The 21,848-nt window shown below is 34.3% G+C and overlaps 1 protein-coding gene across 1 annotated transcript; it reads right to left on the minus strand.

Moving 5' to 3' along the window:
- Nucleotides 1–10,732: 10,732 nt before the first annotated feature.
- On the minus strand, nt 10,733–11,285 carry LOC149214725 (tubulin beta-2 chain-like). Its single transcript, XM_089390950.1, has one exon. It carries the CDS (start codon nt 11,272–11,274, stop codon nt 11,014–11,016), a length of 261 nt encoding a protein of 86 aa, XP_089247076.1. The 5' UTR covers nt 11,275–11,285; the 3' UTR covers nt 10,733–11,013.
- Between the last annotated feature and the right edge of the window lie 10,563 nt (nt 11,286–21,848).

A 21,848-nucleotide genomic window follows, 5' to 3' on the forward strand; every position in this document is an offset into this window, starting at 1 on the left:
TAGATGAAGTATAAATTCTACATGGTTATAATAATCATCATGATATAAATGGCATCTTCATTGAAAACATATAAGAACAACCAAGTAGAAGTATATATGTTTGGAGGAAAGACATCTAGTAAGATAAAAGATAAAGAAAGGTCGTCATACATCATCATTATTAGAAAGGAGCATTTTCTGAATGAGGATCATCAAGATCCTCCACTAGAATATTTATAAGAAGGTTCACCTCTACTTGGAAGAACAAAGTGTCTTGTTGATTGTCTACATTCCATCATGTGTGGCATCCATTGTTTAGAAGGATGATGGTATGGGGACAAAGGAGTGCAGCATGTCAAGTTGGTTGAAGTACTTTCATCTTAAAGCAAGGAAAGGAAGCTACTAGAAGGAAGTCTAGATGACCAAAAGGAGGAGGAGGTATGCATATATTCAATAAATAATAGTCATGTCATCCTATAGTTGCAGATAACATGGTTGAATGCTCTATATTATGTGCATGATTGAAGAAGAAGGATCTATTCCATTAGAATGATGAATGAAGGCATGTAGACAATATTCCTTGAACTCTTCTACATATAGATAATATGAAATCAACATAATATGACCTCATATGGAATATGACATGGTTGATATTTATGGTTCCTATGATGAAGGAACTATGTATAAAAATTCTGGGGGAATAAATATATGGAGAAAAGGAGAATAGTTCGTGAACGATGCAACTATAGTCATGTAAGGTAAGATATGTGATCAACATTTGATAACTAGATGAATTAGCTGTGACATTTCCATGGAGGAAGAAGGTATAAAGACCCTGATATGGATATTGCAAAAGAAAAGATCTCAGTAATGAATGTCTTGGAGATGGGTTCATACATGTGTAGAATGTTGATGCTACATGAAGAAAATGCCATGATGAAAGGCCATCATAAAAAGGTAACTTTGATATGATATTCATTTTTTATTTTTGAAAACATCTGGTTGGGTTGAAACAGGGCTACTGAAATAGAGTTGTAGATGCCACCTACAACTATTACTCTTGAGATTAGATGGAATATCCTAAAAGAAACATAACTTGGAAGAGGTAGTTGTATGAAGGAAAAGGAAGATGTGCAATAGAAGATCACTTTCTGATGAAGAAAAGGGTGACATGACTATTGGTTCAACCCTATGGCTCATTGAAGGAAAGTGATGAAGAAGATGGTCGATGCCCCATGAAAAAGATCTAAAATATGAAGGCTCCATGATGAATAAGATGAAGTTCATGACTTTGAAATGAGAAGACCTACTACCAGTTGATAGTATCATTATCTCCACCAAAGAGCTGGTAACTAATGTTGGAAATAGGTCCCTAGTTAAAAGGGAGTTTGGGCAAGTTCCTAGGTAACAAGGAACTTGGGTATATTCCTTTTATAGGAATGAGTATATCCTCCCTAGTTGAGAGGGAGAGATTGACACATTATTCTTGTCTTCATGTTATGAATAAAGAATGGAGGTTTGGGTAAGCATTTGGTTTCCAATACTCTTTGATGATGTGGTAGTTCATCCAATAGGTAAGAGTAGTCAAAGAGGAAATTCCTTGAGGATGTGTTATTCCAATATAGGAATTGTCCTAGAAGGACATGCCTTGTGAACATCTAGGTGAGGTATGTGCCTTAAGAGATAATAATGATGGTGTCTATCAGTCATTGTATCACCAACATTGTGCTCTGATATTATGGAGAGATAGATTTGTTAGTCAAGGCCTTGCTATGTGACAATGTTGGTTTATATGATGAGATGCAATGATATAAGATGAAATAATAGCTTATGGTATGGCCTACCCATCTGACTCTTCTTATGACAATTATTTAGTATGAAAATGTCCAAGTCCCTTGTACATATTATGAATACCTTCCCAATTAAAGTGGGGTGTTGAAATATGTAACTAGGTTTAGTCTTCATAATGATATATGTCATCATGATTTTATGTATTTGATGTAAAGAGAAAAATAAATTTATTATTGTCATTCTTGAGGCATGGGTTTCATGCTCAATGTAAATTTATTTATATTCAAAGCACCCATTGAGTGCTTCTAGGGATTGTTATTGAGTCTACAAGTCAATTGATTCATTTTCATGTATGGAAGACTCTTTTGGGCATATTGTATCATGTCAAGAAAATTATTAGAAGTCATAAAATATTTTAAAGACCCTCCAAGACCTTGTCAAACGAGAGCATCAAGTCGGCCTAAATGAAAGAGAAAGTGAGCCTCATGAAGGGATATTTTGCCACCTTGTCAAGCCTATATATAAGAAGACATCGAACTCACTTGAAGGTTATTCAATCAGGTCAAAAGAAGCTTGATCAAAGTAGATAAGAAGAAGAAAAATGAAGCCTAATACCAAACAAAGAAGAAGAAGGAGAAAGAGAAATTTTCAAATTGTCTTTAGGCTATTATCCTTCTCACTTGCAAGAGAATTAGGGCACCTATTGCAGAAACTAGATTGAATTGGAAGAATTTCTAAAAGAAGTCAATTTAGGGCATACTTTACAAGCTGAGTTCCACAGAAGAAGGAATTAATTCAAGCGAAGGAGAGGAAAGGAAGAAACCACCATCTTTTCCCACACGTGCAAGAAATAGGTTTTTTGAAGAAGAAACTATTGGGGTCGAAGTTGTAGAAGAAAATATTGGGGTCAAAGTTGCAAAAGAAATTGTTGGCTTCAAAGTTACAAAAGAAGCCGCTGGGGTCAAACTTGTTGGAGAAGTTGCTAGGGTCGAAGTTGGTAAAGAATTTGTTGAAAGGAAAACTCGTCAAGGAGGAAGGATTGACTTGGTCTGAGAGGGGTCATTGTCAAAGGTCATAGGTCTTTGAATTCTTCATTTGAATTTATATAAGAAGAGAAGAGTTCTTGTGGGTTTTCCTCTCAAGAGGAGAGGTTTTGGCCTTAGATGACAACCTACGCTTTTTGTCTCCTTGTCACATTGATATTCATTGTTTAGTAGTTGCTTGATGATACAAAACACTAATAATAATCAAGATAAAGAAGAAGATAATCAAGTTAATGTGAAAATACATCACAAGCAGCTATCAAAGAAAGAGAAATCACCTAATCTAGTTGCCCCTAGATTTCTCAACAAAAGTAAAGCTCAAGAAAACCTGAGTTGCTAGAGGAGTCTGGAGTAGTTTCTTGTGAGATTGAGGAACCGATGAAAGAGAGGAAATGACTCCTAGAAGTGTCCAATGACCACAAATAACCAAGAATGCCAAACCTGGTGCACACAACCACTGCACTCTGAAAATTATATACCAACAACAACCATATAGAAGCTAGCAATTGAAAGAGTTAATGAAACTAGAGAGATTGGACATATAATGAATTAACCAACATTGGATGGCCCATTAGGATTGAACTCGTGTCATAGTGAGGCTGGCCTATTTCTGTTGTTGCCCTCCCCTACTCGAATTGTTGTCGTAGCTATCACCAATGTCCTAGAGGTAACCTTTAATATTGTCGTTTTCCTTTCCTCACAAATCCTTGACACCCAGTGGATGCATCGAAGGTTGACATCGCCAAGGTCAAGAACTCCCTAAATAACCATTTGCATAGTCATTTACATGAGAAAAATCTATCCACTGAACTAGAGTCAAGCCACAAAGCTTTCTACACGAAATTGAGTCATGATATTTAGGGTCAAGCCCCACAAATTATCTGTCGTGGGGGAATTGTCCCACTGCAGTGAAGGGATGTCAAAGGCACACCAAATAAACATGAAGCCAAGATCACATGGCCAAGTTCCCTCAGATGGAGAATAGATCGCCATATGATTGTGAAGGGAATGAATATATGTTTTCATGGGGTGGGATGGCCACATCATGCTCGCCAAGCGCCCCCCCACACCCTAAAATGTGATGGGTGATGATGGGGTGGTGGGCTTCCCCCCATCTCCATTGTCTCAAGTTCTGACACCCCAACTGGGGAGATATAAAATTTTGTTAATTAGTATGGAAATTGAAATATTTTATCTATCATTGACATTAAAATATTATTTTGTATATACTTTCTAAATAACACATATTAAGTAAATAAAATAAATGACACGTCCTTCTCACTAAATTGTAATATCAATATTATGTTTAGATGTCACATGTTAATTCAATATTGAGTAATGAAAGAATTAAAATCTCTCTCACACTAAAAAAATTTGAAAGTATTTATAAAGAAAATTAGAATTTTTTGAGTTTCAATTACTTTATCTCTCTATATATAGTTGTTGTAAAACTAGCATTTGGACCGAAAGGATGCAAAGACACGCTGATAGAATTGTAGATGAATGTAGAGTGCCGCAGAGATAGCGCTACAAGAAACAAGGATGTGAATGTGGAGGGCGTGAAGAATCGAGATGCGAGGGGTGGACTTACATTTAATTTTTTATTTCAAATGAGGCGAGGGGTGGACATGGCCTTATTGCAAACCAAGATCTATTAATACACATACAATCCACAATGAGGATTACTAATAATTGCATGAAAACAAAACATTCCTAATAATTAATATTGCATAACTCAAATGAATTTCACAATCGATAAAACATGAAACTCATTATGCAATTAAATGTTCATATTTATTCACTCATGTACATAGGCCATAATTGGGCATCATAGTAAATTCCATAAACATATTAGTGTAGAAGGTATAAATTAATAATGGAGTTCATAACTTTTTTAAAAATGGAGGACACAACTTAAGTAGTTTTACCAAGGGAAATAAAATAAGTTTGATGTTTCTATCTATCTAGCTTCAAACAATATTTGCTCTTACAAGATAATGTACTGTCAGGCTAGGGTAACTCCAGAATAGGCAGAAGAATACTGACATTTTAATTCATTAGCTAACTATCATTTATATACAGAAATAGGACGGATCAGTTCATCTTCTTGATGACTGATCGCGTTCCAGTTCACCCATCCGTTGAGGATTAGGTGTCAACATTCCCCCCTTAATCTGAAGGGATGTTGGTGAGTCCAAGCATCGTTCTGAATCTTTCAAGCTTTTCTCTTCCAAGCGCTTTGGTGAAGATGTCTGCAATTTGCTCGTTTGTGGAACAATGACGGAGATGGATTGTTTTTGCCTCAACATGATGTCGGATCAGATGATATTTAGTATTGATGTGCTTAGTACGATCATGGAACTTTGGGTTCTTGGCCAACTTTATTGCAGAGGTGTTATCAATCATGAGTGGAGTTGATTGTATTTGTTTTACCTGCAAATCTTCAAGAATTTTCCTGAGCCACACAATTTCTTTCGTTGCTTCAGCTGCTGCCACATATTCTGCTTCTGTTGTGGAATCTGTTGGTACTGATTGTTTGCATGATCTCCAGGAGACAGCTCCTGATCCAAGACTCATAGCATATCCTGAAGTAGATACCCCAGTTTCTTTGTCTCCATCGAAGTCTGAATCAGAGTATCCAATCAAGTTGAAGTCGTCCACCTGTGTATACTTGATTCCAAGGTCTTGAGTTCCCTTCAAGTACCTTAGAACTCTTTTTGCAACAGACCAATGTCCCTCACAAGGCTTTTGTATAAACCTGGAGAGGATTCCAACATCAAATGAAATGTCTGGTTTGGTAGTAGTGAGGTAGATGAGACTTCCTACAAGCTGTCTATACTTTGTTGCATCCTCAAATTCCTTTCCTTCAATAGATGTGAGCTTCAAGTTTTGTTCCATTGGAGTAGAAAGAGGATTGCACTCTGTCATGCCAAATCTGTTTAACAAATCTCCAATGTATTTCTTTTGAGAAAGAAATATGGATTTTGGATGTTGGGTTACTTCAATGCCAAGATAGTAATGAACATAGCCCAAATCAGTCATTTCAAAAAAATTTCCTAATTATTTCTTTATGGATGCAATATAGCTTTCATTGTTCCCTGTCATTAAAAGATCATCTACATATACCACAAGATATACAACTGTTTTGCCAACTTTCTTGACAAATAAAGTTGCATCATCAAGATCAAAATGATTGAAGTTGAGTTTCAGAAGATGCTCAGTTAGTTTTTCATACCAGGCTCGTGGTGCTTGTTTGAGGCCATACAAGGACTTCACAAGTTTGCATACTTTATGTTCATGTCCTTTCACAGCAAATCCTTCAGGTTGGGACATAAAAACATTCTCTTTTAGATCTCCATTCAAGAATGCAGTTTGACACCTAATCCTCAACGGATGGGTGAACTGGAACGCGATCAGTCATCAAGAAGATGAACTGATCCGTCCTATTTCTGTATATAAATGATAGTTAGCTCTGATACCATGTCAGTATTCTTCTGCCTATTCTGGAGTTACTCTGGCCTGACATGTACAAATGAGGACTCAACCTAAAAGGTTAACTCAACTAGTTTTCACTAATGAATATGGTACCTTTGTTAGTATAATGCCAATAGGTGCCTGATTAAAACCCCCCTAGGTTAGGCACGATAATCTACAATGATGGGCTTACTAGGGGTGCTATCCATGAATGCGAGGAATCATATTTCAGTTGGTCCAAAAGGTTTTCCATGGAAGAAAGGAGAGGAAGAATAAGAGATTAGGAAGATGACATGCCATTCCAAATCATCTTACACCATATTTCTATTGTCATTTAACTCTTTCATCATTATTTGCAACACAAAAAGTATGTGTCCATATTATTAACATGTTGTAGTGTACAAGGTTACATGACTTGACTTTTAGCACATTTGTGGTGTCGTTCCTATGCCACTGCCCACAATCATTGGATTTGGGCCACAATGTTATTTTTGTACATAACCATCCCAAGGTGAGGTAATCATTTTATCATTAACACAAATATCATTCTACAACCTATATTTTAAGTTAATCCCTTGCTCCACTAGGATTGTTAACCCAAACATCAATCCAAATATTAATTCATCTTTTATTTATTTTACCAATGTGAGTCAACATGGTGGTTGATGTTTCATATTGATATTAATTGATTAGTCTCCTTTCAAAATATGCAACCAAGAACTTGAAATTAGGTGATGAAGATCAATTTCATGTTACTTGGACTAAAACGTTTGTATGGAAGGTTAAGTGACATCAATCACTAACCTAAAAAAAATTGTGTTTTGTTGTTTTTACGTTTTAATGTTCCAATACATTAACCATTGGAATGTAATACATAGTTTAATAACTTAAATATGTGTGTTTTAATGTTCCAATACATTAACCATTGGAATGTAATACATAGTTTAATAACTTAAATATGTGTGTGAAAAGAAATGGATAAACATGAACACCTGTAGTAATAATGGCAGACTTAATAGCTGCAGGGCTCCAATGAGGATATGCTCCCTTTAATAAAGCTGCAACACCAGCAACAAGTGGGCATGACATAGATGTGCAGAAAGTACATTGAAAGGTACATGCCTATGATCAAATGAAAGGTCAGTCATTGATGCTGCCATTGAATATGCTGCCAGGATGTTCAACCCTGGAGCTGTAATATTAGGCTACATTGGAGAAACAATTCAGAACTTCATGTGTGAAAAAGTGCAGTGTCATACGAGTTACGATCATGTAAACACAAAAAATTGGGGAGTGGAATATGACCTTGAGAATGTCTGGAGTAAGACTATTTGGTCCCTGAGAGGAAAATGTTGTCATCACCAGAGCTGGATTTGCATGTAATTTAGTTCTTGCAGGAGAAATGTAAGCAACAGGAGACCTGAATGAGCAAAATTTTATGGAAAATTAGGATGTTCCATGTAAGGAACTTAGTTGACTACAATCATTTTCAATGTAGGGCTAATATAAGTAAAATTGTTGTCCTGAAAACCTACGTTGTAGAATTGATGTAGTCAAATACATCTGCCCCATCAATTGCATTCAACTGTGTAGCTGGAAGAACATGAGAATCTGCAATAACATCGATGGCATTTACGGGGTCATTGCAAATATTCATGCCTAATCCTCGTGCCATACGAACTTCTTCAACCTTCTCAATTATTGCGAGGATCTAGAGATCCCACGAAGCAATGTTTTCTTCAACATTATTACATAAAATCTGTTTAAATTCATCAGAGTTATAGTTTTTCATTCTTTGAACTAACACTAATCCAAATTTCTGCTTTGGAAAGAATATTTCATATTGATAAGTTTGAATTTTTGTTAGTATGAAACTCATTAAAATTGGTATCATGTAGCATACCCGATAGTTTTATTTTGATTTGGAGCTGCAATGTCAGCTGATGATACCAAAGGGTGCAATTTTTTCTTTGGTAACTGCTACTCGGATATGCTTTGTCCCTGACGTCAAACGAAAATATACAGAGGCATAAAATGAGTTTTCTAGAATAATGCAAGGGATCACATTTGACTTCAATTCCCTTCAGAGGCCTTCTAATGGTTCAACAAAAAATCCCTTAAACTTGAAAAACTAGATACATGGATTTTTCAATTTGATAGGACGGAAGGAAAAGTTCAATAAGAACAATTTACCCTGAATTTTTCATTAAAGGAAATTACCATCATAGCACTTGAACTACTCTAATATTACTGCATGTGTTCCGGACATTAAAAAATAGACAATGGTCTTAAAATGACTTGCATTGTGGACAGAACGAAAAGGGTAATAAGCCTACCAACCTATTTGAGTTCCTACATGTTCTAGGGGTAAATTCCGTCCTCGGTGGTTATGGGAAATATTTTGTATATGGATTTCATATGAAGAGTTAAATGTGCTTTCAGATTTACCTGAAAATGGAAATGAAATGTGCTTTCCAAGAAGAGTGCTTGAAGGAAATTGTCTATTAATGTTGCTCGCTCCCACAGTTATGATCCATGGAGCCACATTTGTAACTGTCCCCAGAGTTGAACCATCATTTCAAATGGAACAGACAACTAACCTTTCCTCTTGTGGACTCCATGGAATGCTCCAATTGCAATTGCATCTTGAAAATAATTAGATAGAGGAGGGCCAGATCCAGTGGAAAGAGAGAACATATCAATTCCATCATGTACCCTTGCATCAAATGCTGCAAGAGTATCTGCATCATAGCATGATCCATTTGGAGTGGAAGGCCAACAAAATTTGTAAGTTGCAACTCTAGCATGAGGAGCTCCTCCTTTTGCAATCCCTTATGCATATCCAGTTATATTTTCATTTTTCACAAAATTCCCACCTGTTGTAGACAAAGTATGAGTACCATGTGCATCTTTATCCTGTGGAGAAAGAAATTCACCCGTTCCATAGATATTTAAAGGCCCATTTGCAGCCTCATATCCTTTGATGAAGTATCTGGCTCCAATCAATTTCCCATTGCAAACAAAACATGGAATATTGAAACTTTGACCCTATGAAGCAAGGTTTAGGATAACTAATTTCTAATTAAATTCCAATAGAATGTGAAACATTGGTTCTATGAATACATGTAATAAAGTTCCTTGTTTTATAGGTAGGTATATCCTACAATGGAGTTGGGTTCTAACAACCAACAACAACCTAATAAGCAATGAGAGACAGAGGATTGATTTTCTCCTTAACAATACAACGGAATAATAGAAAACATTGACCACATTAGTTTGTAAGAATATAGGAAGACCAGACAATAATACATCGAGTATGTGAAAGAAGCATGTTGTATTGTTTTTGTCTTTAGCATAATACAAAAATAAGCATCACAAACACAAAGACAAGATTCACCACTCAGAAATCAAATGTAGTTAAAGTAAGACCACACCCACCCCTAGCCTCCTTATTTTAAATCAAAGCAAATCAAATGTATAGTAAATCAAATCAAATCAAATTCACCACTTAGTTAAAGTAAGGCAAAGCACACCTTGGCTACTTTGGAATCCTCGTTCTTACTTTGCTTAGTCTTCTAAAAAATACAAGAAAATGATTTAATTCTTATTCAATGAATAAGAGCACTTAAAGACAAAAAAACAAAATATGACATTTTCTTCCGAGCCCTTTGTTTGCTAACCTATGGCGCCCATGATTTTATGGTAAGGGAAGGGTACGAAATAATAGTAAACAGAGCCTCAACCAGAAGCATGGATGGATATGATAGTGCTAGGCATTTCCCTTATGCATCTGACCCTCCCATGCTTGCTCCTTCGCAAGACCTCTGGGGAAACAATTATCCTGCATCTAGATGTAACAGATAAGGCTTACTACTTCATAATGACCTTCCTTTAGATATGTAATTTCACACTCCCCCTTTTTTTGTTCTGAGCAATATGGAAACAAATTGGACGATATTGTAATGCATGAATGAATGATCGATACAGATTATGTTAGAACTACAGAGCAAATCCCTTCTCAATAAATCTTAAATATGCACAGATGTATTTACCTAATTTCACAGTCAGTCCTATTCCCTCAGTAGACTACAACCTCAGTGATCCCATTCAACAGTCTGGCTAACGGGGAACTTTCTGTGTGTTATCGGTTATCCACAAAATAGCAAAAGGGCATACAGAGCGAAGGAGGTATCTACTATGGAATTTATGAACCAAATGGATTTTACCTGTATTCCATTGCACTATAACCACCAGTTGATCCCACATAGGTGGGAAAGCAGATCAAAAACATCAGATTCCCTAATGGCAGAGTCATAGGGAGCAGGAGAAGCATCTGTCGCGGTTACATAGGTATTATTGTGGATTTGTGGGTAATGGATGAAATATTTGTTCTTCTCATTATTTATTTTCTGCTCTGATTGCTTATATTCCTCTGGGAGGCTTTGTTTAAAGTTCGTGGATATGAAACTCATATCCGCAATAACAGGGATCCCCAAAGTTAGATTGGGAAGACTTACAGTGGCCATTATGGGAGTTGCAGCCACACATAGAGGCGGAAACAAAAAATACAAAGGAGTAATGGACACAAGGTATAGGCCTAGGGAAGGAGGAGCAAGTGTGGCCTAGTCTTGTGCATAGAATTGGGGTATTTTCTCTCTTTTCAGGCCACAGAGTTTTCTGTGCAATTGTAGTGGACAGATTCATCTTTCAGGGAGGGCCAAGAGGTCTAGTAAGTGACCAGACATAGAATCGACGAGTTCAGCCCCTTTAATGTAATGGCCCTTGGCGCAGTCTTTACCAGGTCCAGACCGGACTCTTTCACGATGACATCCAGCACATAATCGATGAGTTCAACCCCTTCAGTGTAATGGCCCTTGGTACAGCTGTTACCAGGTCCATAATCGTAGAAAACAAAGTTGTTAGGCCTGAATATCTGACCGTAAGAGCTTGACATCACACTGTCCATGGTTTTGGGCTCAAGGTCCATGAGAACAGCCCTGGATCAAACCTCAACCAAATCACCCTGCAAGAATACCATCACCATGACCTCGCAAGATTACTAGGTACATTCCATCAAACGAATAGTGTGAGGACTATGCACCTTCTCATGGACACTTTATGTTCTTCAACTTCCTTTGCCAATTGTCACACTCGTTCAAACTAGAGCATGGAGCAATGGGACTGATTTCAGAGAGGCCATTACATTTTCCAGAAGGTCGCGTCACAACCGTCATTCAAGAAGGAAATGGGAAATGGTCTAGATGGAAGATTTAAATTTGCTGGAAGGATGGAAGGATGAATAGATGGAAAATTTTAATTAGTTGGAAGTGAGAAAATGAAACTCTCTTACTGGGAAACAGTGTTTTCCCACTCCCAGCAAATAAAGAGAATGCCTATCGAGGTAATTAAAGTGGAACTTGAAGTACTTTATTTATGGAAGATAATAATTTTTTTTGTTAATATTAATATTAAATATAATATTATGGGACAATATATTCCCCATATTAGATTGTAGAGCGCAAATTAAAATAAATAAAATAAAATTGAGGTAAAATAGTCAATTTACATTGGTGGTTTTTGAGCTCTAGGTTTTAACAAACCATAGTTTTGGTAATGGTATTCTTATGTAAGAATATATATATATATATATATATATATATATATATATATATATATATATATATATATATAACCAACTTAGATTCATCTTAATTTCAGAGCTACCAAGCACCAAGAGGATCAAATTTATTGAAGTGCAAACATTTTTTAAAGTGAAAAGAGATTTGATCCCTTGATAGATTCAAAGTTAAGATGGATCTACACTGATATTTAGTATAATGAAAAAATAAAGAACCCTGTATCATTTTTTTTAGAACAAATACTTATAAACCAACCAAGGTTACTAATAACAAAAAATTATAAACCAATTAATATTATAGTGTCTGCCTATCTATATGTAACGCTGACCCTTTGTCATTTTTCAACTCTAACCCTAATATGCAAAAGACTTTAAGAAATGCTTATATTAATACAACCTAAAATCATTTCATATCATGTCATTTCCTTGTTAGTAAAATCCAAGTGTGTTTATTATAGAGTCAATTAAAGTGATATGTGAATTGTTATGTAATCTATGGTCTGAAAAGAGAAAAAAGAACACAAATACAACCTCTAGACCAATGAATGAATACCAGGAGAAGCTGGCAGAAGAGGACAAATATTGTACTAGGGACTGTTTGGGAGTGAAAATACCTATAAATGCTTACAACAGGTTTAACTCATAATGTCATTAATGGGGTTGGTGTGGATCTGCTAGAGTATTTCAAGGTTTGTTTGATGTACCTGGAAGATATGCCCCTTGACGTACATGTGAAAAACAAGGGTGTTATCATGGGGAATGGTTTCCAACATAATTAAACCTTGCCCCTTGACGTACATGTGAAAAACAAAGTGTTATCATGGGGAATGGTTTCCAACATAATTAAACCACACAAATTCCATATCCAAAAGCTCTTAAGGATGATTATTTTTCCACCCTTGACCTTTTTGACGTTATGCATAACCAGAGCCAAATTCAAGTTGAAAATAATCATGACTAGAGCTAGAATCAATTTGTTAATACCAATAAAGAAGAATGGAAGAAATTTGTGAAAGTTTTAGAGGTAAAATCTTCCCATTTATTTTATAAAATTTGGAAATTAAGTATATTTCTTAAAATTTTTACTTTATACATGTTGTATGGTAATTATGTTTTGGAGGTGTGTTTGTTTTGGAACAAGGTTTTTATAATTTTAGTTTAATTATAAATAATTATTAGATGGATGGTAATATTTAACCGAGTTGTTTTTAGTGTGATTTTTTGGAAGCTTTTCTAGTGGATTTTTCCAGTCTAATTTCTCTAAAATCTGGCTGGAATTCATTGAAATCACAAGTTTGATGGGTAACCCTTGCACATAGAAGTTCCCTAGGGGTTTTTCAATGTGCTGAATCTATATATACACTCAAAAAACTAGTTTAAATAACACAAATCAAGATTTCACCACAATTTGTTCTGCCGGATTCGAAACTCCAAAAAGTCGCACTAAAAACAACTCCTTATTTAACCACCATGATATATTTTAAAATATTTTTATTAATAATCACAAATAAATTTTGAGAAAATGTTATGCCCTTTTTATTCTTTTAATTAAATTGATTAATTAAAAAAAGTCTCATATGAAATAAGTTATGTTTTTTGTGCATGTGCTAATGACAAGTCATGGTATTGATCCATGATATTGTAACAAAATCTATTTACAAGTTAATTTAGGGGTGGATATCCATGGGTGAGAATCTTGTTACACATTTTTTTAAAGCATATATGTTTAACTCATATTAATTCTTTTTATAATTTATAATAATACTAATATTTCAAAATAAACTTATAATTTAGTTAATTTTAATGATTTTTGTAATTATAGAAAATATATTATGAAATAAATGTTTTCATATTTATCATAGGTTGATGTTTATTTTCATTTACCAACAATTTAATTTATAAGCTATGCTATTTTATATCTATCTCATAAAAACAAAGGGATGGTTGGAAAAACATTAAATAACTAAATATTCACTTATTAGATAACTTAAAATATTAGGTAAATATATGATCTAGATTGGATCATTATATTGTTTTTCATCCATCCTGATGCTTTTAGAGTGGAAATAGTGGAAGAATAATCTTAGAGGACCATTTTTTACCGGTGTGACTTAAATTGGAAAATTGGGGTCTAAAACCTTTTGAGAGTAGTTTGAGTTATTAAAAAACATATTTTTTGGGGTAAAACTTTGCATCTTTAGCACCACTCTTTTTTTAATGTTCTACACATAGAGACCTTTCCAACGATGTAAGAATTGACTCAATTAGAGTCTATATTCAAAAGTTATGCCACTCCGAAGTTGACCTTCGTGTTTTGATCACCATAATTTGAGAAGACAGGACATCAATCCTTATTACTCATGGAAAATGGGTTGGCCATGTGATAATGATGAAGAATACTCTAGAATAATCAATATTGTAACTCTAGTTAAGAGTTGAAGGAGTCAAACCAAACCACTAGTAGGATAGTTGTGTAATAACTAGGCAATTAGGAGGAAAAACAATTCTTTTTTTAGTGTATTTTGTTCCATAGGCAAGTAGAGTAGTTGAGAGGGATAGGGAGAGAGCACATAGAAAGGAATTTTGCACTATAGTAGCCCACGGGCCACAAGCCTTACTTATTTGTACTTGTAGTCATTTCCTATTTACAGAAAGGGAGGAGAGAAACCTAACATTCCAATTGGGTTCTCTCAAGAGTTTTCTTGGATATATCTTGTGCCTATTTTGTTTTGTGAGATTTTATTTTGTTGTGCTCTATTTTCTGCATAGTTGTAATTTGTATGCATACACAATAAACAATAACTGAAATATCTGGAAATCTAGAGAAATAAACACTTAATGTAGATTTCATATTTTCTAATATATTTGAGTAGATCTAATATAACAAATAGTCCAATGGAATAACCACAATAATTTATGGAACAATATATTTTATATTTTATTATTATTTTTTTTATATTAAATTTTTTATATCATTTTATTAGTGGAGAGAATTTGAGCTTTTTGTATATTGGCCACTAAAAAACGATCGTTGAATTGGAAATAATAAAAAACATAATAAACTACATTTTTTTTGAAAAATCATCATTTCAATAAATCTTCCAATTAAACAACTAACTACAAAACAAATAAATAAATTTCAAAATAATAATAATAAATAAAAATAAATAAATAAAATAAAATAAAAAATTACTATTGTAAAACTTTTGAGTATCATGTAAAATATTTGATCATACACAAACTAATGCGAATTCAAAAACACATGGATTGCTATATAGCATACTGAAGACAAGTATTATAACCTATAATTTTTTCATTTTCAATTTGATAAATATTTTAGCGTCAAGAACGTCACGAATATTGTACAATATTTTCCTTTTCAATTTTATAAATATTTTAGCTTCAATGACCTCACAAAATTCCAACCAACATGACCAAAAAATCATGGATATTTTCACTTTGCATTCACCATGAGAAATATGTTTTCCTCATTCATGGTTTCTCTAAGCTCATTAGACAACCTATAATGTTCCTCTACTTCCATCCATGGATCTTCCTTCATGCGAATATTTGTTTCATTTTTGGCTTTCTATAATACCTAATCTCTAATTATTTGGAAAGACTTTACCAAAGCCTTCCATACTATAGATCCTACCACAATTTTTTTTTGAACATAAAACCATTCAAGCATGGATAGGTTTTGTAAGTATTTTGATTTCATAACCTAGCCCCATGGAGCCTCATCTATGATAATCACCATAATCTTTTTGATGAGTTTCATTCCAAAATGAAAAATATTCTTTAAACCCCACCCTCCCAAGTACTTTGGGGAGGCAATATTGTCCCATTTTCCCAATACGATAAATTGAAGATTAACTCCTTGATCCGCCTCCAAATAGATATTTGAATGGATGTGATAGACATCTAATACCTAAGGATGCTCTCTAGCACTAACTTTACCAGGATGAACCTGCCCATCCTCGACTGAAAATGATTAACTCAGTGAGAAGTGGGTGCTTCCAATTTTTTAATGTGCCAAGACCAATTCATCAAATGTGTAACTCCTCTTAGTGATCTTCCATTCATAATATGAAACGGTATCCTTCCTATAAATCTATCAATTCAATTGTTATATGCAAATTCAATTTGTAATAACATTAAATCCCATTTTCTTGGTTTATCTCCCATATGACATCTTAGTAAATGTCTAAGGCTCTTGTTCACTACTTCTATTATTCCATTAGTATGTAGGTATATCTAGAACTAAAATACAATTTTGTATCTATATTCTTCCATAAATTTCTCTAGAAATGATTGACAAATTTGTTGTCCCTATCTAAGGTTATGCCTATTGGAAAACCATGTAAATGGGTAATTTTCACAGAGAATAAAATAGTTATGCTCATGCCATCATTGGTCCTCTTACAAGGAATGAAATGTGGCATTTTTTATAAGCTATCAATAACAACAAAATTAGAGAAATTAGCTCATTGGATTCTAAGTTATCCCAATTCATAAAAAGTCCATTTAGATGCTCTCCCAAGGTGCTTTTCATAGGGAAATGGGTATACAAACCAATATTATGACTTCTTACTTTATCATGTTGATAAATCTTACAACTTTTAACCATTTTCTTAATGTTTTCTTCACAATCGTGGGCCAATGATATTTCTTTTCAATCAATGGTTGGATTTTATCAATGCCAAATTGTCCACCCAAGCCATCATTATGTATCTCTTTGATGATATTATCCCTCATCAAACCTCTGGGAATACACAAATATTAATTTTGAAATACAAGTACCTCCTAGATAAAATAATCTAAGAAATTAGTTAGATCTCCAATCCATTGTTCTTTACTAGATTTCCAAGATTCAACAAATTGTGGGTCTATTTCATACAAACTCTTCATTGATGTCCATCCTTACTATCTCAATTGGCATAGTGGTCAACAATGATGTCCTTCTATTTAATGCATCATAAAATCTATTCCATCTTCTAGACCTATGTTTCAACATAAGTATATCTCTATGATAAGTTGGGGGAATTTTCCCAAATGTCTTTGGTTTTTATGAGTTATGGAGATTGGTTATGTTACATGTATATATTTTGAAATTGATACCTAATATGTGTAGCATGAGGGAACGTTAAGAGAATTTGTCTCAATGGGTGGAGGCACAACCTCTAAGAGAAGGATTGGATGGGGTGTACTAGATTTAGTTTTAAGATTATAAATCATAAAATGCTTTTATAATTTCTCTTCGAGTTTCCCTTCATTCGCTTTGCAAAGGTCTATACATCGTTATATTCATTCTCTACATTTTTCAAACATGAATATGAATGTAGATTATTTATTCTTATTTTTTGTGGCTTGAAGCGTTCTCAAGTATTTTTATGATTCTTATTGCATAGATCCTAATTCAATTATATAAAATTAGATATTTGAAGGTTCTCATGTTGCTAGAAACAACATGCCCAAATGGAGTCATCAAATGTTGACCTATTTTGTAGTCAACATGACTATGATTGCAGAGTCTTGTGAAAAAACTTGCACAAAATCCATAAGTTTATCACTTACAAATTTTCACCGCTATTCAATGTAACCATTGTTTAAGCGTCTCATTAATAATATCCTATATAGGCTACTAATGGCACCATAATGATGTTGCAATGGAGTAATGAGGATGTTTTGGTGGCACACTCATTTTTATTTCAATCTCTTTAATTTTCACATGGATTATGCTTATGATTATTTCATGATGATATGGGTGTAGCTTGCTTGGTTGTTTTGATAATTATATACAAATGCATTTTCATTTTGACAATATATAAATTTCTCAAATGAATTTGTTTTTGGTTGTATGAATAATGGTTATAAGCTATGGTTGTAGTTGACGATGATTGTGTTGGTTATATTGTGATTGGTTTCCTTTGCCTCTAATTACAACTTGACATGGTACTTGCAAAATAAAAGTATGACATTGTTAGTGAATGAATTGGTGTGTGTGGAAGTGATTGATTCTAGAACAATTGGTGAACAAAAGTAAAACTATGGTTTAAATCTCCTAGACTTGTTATACTGAGCATACATGTAAATACGTCTTGGAATTATGCCAAAGGAAATCCATGTATATGTTGGTACACACATTGGAAAGATAGTGCAAATATTATAAATTTTTTCATAGATAAAACTATAGTCTTGACCCCATACAACACTTAGTATTATTGTAATGCATTCTAGTTGATTTTGGCATATACATTGACTATATGATTACAGGCATGTCATCAAGATTTGATTTGGATGCACGAGGCAAAAAATATGGTATAACCATTGCAACTTATCATGAAGGTATTTTTCATTTAACTTGGAAGTAATAATACCATGTATTACATGGTGCATTAGATAATTTCCATCCTTGATTCGAATCAAATGATTGACATGTGAGATCGTTATTTCAAAGGGTGTCAACATTAATCCTATTACTTCCAAAATTGTATGTAGATGGTAAAATTCCCAATCCACAATGTGCAATATGAGTGAACGTCTAGGAAGGTCATCCACTGTCACCTTAGAAGCTTTTCCTCTCACTTTAGGCCAACTCTCCTTCGACTCAAAGCGGGTACCCCTAATGAGATTACTAAGACAAATCAATGAAAACTAAGGTGCTATCAAATATAGCCTTAGTAAAATGGGTTTTAGGATTTTTTTAGGATTTTTGGATTAGGTGATGGAAGGATATGAAGATTCATGCCAATATTTAACTAGGGAAATGATGTTATCATTATTGCACCTTAGAAATTATAAGAAACCAAAAATTGTAGTTCTATTCAAGGGGGAAACCTCATTTTACTATGAATACAATCTACACAACTCTATAGAGAGAGTGAGAGAGAGAGAGAGAGAGAGAGAGAGATTTTACTACGAATACAATCTACACAACTCTATAGAGAGAGAGAGAGAGAGAGAGAGAGAGAGAGAGAGAGAGAGAGAGAGATATTTTAGAGAGAGAGAGAGAGACATTTTACTATGAATACAATCTACACAACTCTATAGAGAGAGAGAGAGAGAGAGAGAGAGAGAGAGAGAGAGAGAGAGAGAGAGATTTTACTATGAATACAATCTACACAACTCTAGAGAGAGAGAGAGAGAGACATTTTACTATGAATACAATCAACACAACTCTATAGAGAGAGAGAGAGAGAGAGAGAGAGAGAGATATTTTACTATGAATACAATCTACACAACTCTATAGAGAGAGAGAGAGACATTTTACTATGAATACAATCTACACAACTCTATATATATATATATATATATATATATATATATATAGAGAGAGAGAGAGAGAGAGAGAGAGAGAGAGAGAGAGGAAACAAGGGCTAAAATTATAATAAATAGGACTATGTGGGTTCTAGCTTGATAATAATGGAAATGTAATAAATTCATATCTAGAGCTTAATAAGGGGTTTTAGGGTCAACATGGGCCTTATATAGGGCTAGTATGCCCCTCTTCTCTGCTTCAAACAAGTATTGTCCTCAACACTTAACTAACTGCTAGTGATTTTGCAAGAATACATCATCTTCCCATGCCATCTCTTCCACTGGTAGGTTCTTTTGTTTAATGACTTACTTCACAATTGTTGGGTTACTTGGTTTTTTGAATCCTTGTTTCAACAATTATTTATACTTCTAGTATTATTTCCCTTCTTCATTTATCTCTAGTACACTTCCCGACTATAAATTAATAGCATGGTCATGACCTTGATTATGTGGAAGACCCTTAGGAATGAATACAAATATCTTGGGATGATTGTTGGAAGCTTTATGGAGATCCATTGACATAGATGATATTGACATTTGAAAATTTAGTGAACATAATTGTGCCATTACACCCTGGTGCTCCTTTTTTAGTAAGGGTTACCCTTAGATACCTCTAATTTTCCTTTCCTTTTGAGGTAAATATTATGAAGAGATCATGAAAATTAAAGGTCATTTTTCCTAATGATTATAATCATTGGATCCCTAACGCAACATCATCACCACCCATTTGTCTGTAAATCATGGGACTATCACACAAATACTCCCCCATATTGAGATTATTACTATGGCATTCCCTGAACAATTTAGAGTACCTCCATCTGCAATCATTACTTGAAACTTTCGTGCTAGATATCTTAAACAATTGAGAATTTTTGCTAATTGTAATTGATGAAGTTATGGGTACTGCCTAAATCAATCAACATTGTTACCTTTTTGTTTTTGATATATTCTTCTATCTTGAGGGTTGTGGAGTATTGATGCCAATCAATGCATGATATGATATCATTGGAGTAGTCTCTTCTAGCTCTAGATATTCTGATGGTTATAATTCTTGATCTTCTTTCTCTTCAGAATATTTGTAGAATAATTTCTTGCATTATCATTCATTCAAAAAAAAAAGTGAAAAACATTTTCATGTAGGTGCATTTGAATAGAATTCCATTTTACTTTGGTGAGTGCATTGAAAAGGAAAGTGAAAGATTCTTGTAGCTACATGTTAACGAATTGAATATCATTTTGCTTTTGTTGGGTTTATTGAAATAGTGAAAGTGAAAGATAGGAAGAATTTGTTTGTTGCATACTTGATTGTTACATTAGTGTGTGAATCTCTTCCCTATGTTAGATAGCTTTCGTCGAATCGAAAAGAATAATTTCTCATGCTAGATGAATTATAGGTGTTCAGGTGGCACCGATCTCTAAGACTTAAAACTGAAACTTAATTGAAGATCAACTTAAAATTTACTTCAATTAACCTAAGGAGCGTTTTTCATTAACGAAAAACATTTAAATTTCTAGGCTAGAGACGTGTTCCAACGTCATTAAATGTAGGAGTTGTCGTTATTTTCCAGCGTTATATCTCAGGGTGAAATCCCATTCCACGTACGAAAGTGTATAGGACCGTTCTCCAGTAATTTCAGGTATATCGAACGTGCTCCACACATGATAAGTATAAAGGAACACTCTCATCGAACATTTACATATTAGACAACACTACTACAAACTGCATTCCCACTTATTGTCGTGTATATATTGGGAGCCCCCTAGAGGTTGTTATCTAGCCACAGGTAATCGAGTATGTTGCCTTGTATACTATGATACACTGAACATAGCATTCAGGGATATTGGTTGATGTACATTAAGTCCTTGGTTCCTCGAAGGTGTATATAGCAGTTCATGGTTACTTAGTAAACCCTCATGCCTAGTTTTACCCCCTTTTGATTTATTTCTTTTTTGATCATAAAATCAATTGACCATGAAATCACCAATTACTCGTGAAATGAAAACCTCATTTTGTCCTCAACATTAATGGTTAATTGTAAAATTGGTTTTAATCCCAAAGCATTCACCAACACACATTTATGATTTATTTTCTGAAAAGACATCGTGGAAGAACCACCAAGAATCCCAAACGAGACTCCGGATATCTATGGAAATACTAATGCACCCGATTCACCTAGAGTTGTAAGTTATGATAACGTTGAGCCTGAATCCCTTGAAAACCAAGGAGTTGAACTTGGTATTGTCCCAAGCATCCAACCCCTTTTTTCTCAACCATCTCTAGAGTTGGTAGGCTCATCACAGGACTCTCATCCGGCTAGTCTTCAATCTATTTAGGATTACATGTCTTTTCCTCCTAATTCACTCTTTGAATTAGATTCTTCTGTGTATTTATCACCTCCACATTCGTATAGTTTGTTTGATACTCCCAACGTACCTCTGAGTCATCCTAGACTGACTTGGGTTCCCAACCAAGATTTATTCCCAATCATGGAAACAAAAGGTGATAACCCACATGTAGGGTCAACACCCCAAGGTATTCTAGTGGAAACTTCTAGAACTCACATTCCTAGTACAGAGGTTGATCCTTTGTCATTGCTTCCTCC

This window comes from Pinus tabuliformis, chromosome 1_1, assembly GCF_031772625.1.
Source record: "Pinus tabuliformis cultivar Carrire ecotype Pingquan chromosome 1_1, CPIR1, whole genome shotgun sequence".
In the NCBI taxonomy this organism is placed as follows: domain Eukaryota; kingdom Viridiplantae; phylum Streptophyta; class Pinopsida; order Pinales; family Pinaceae; genus Pinus; species Pinus tabuliformis.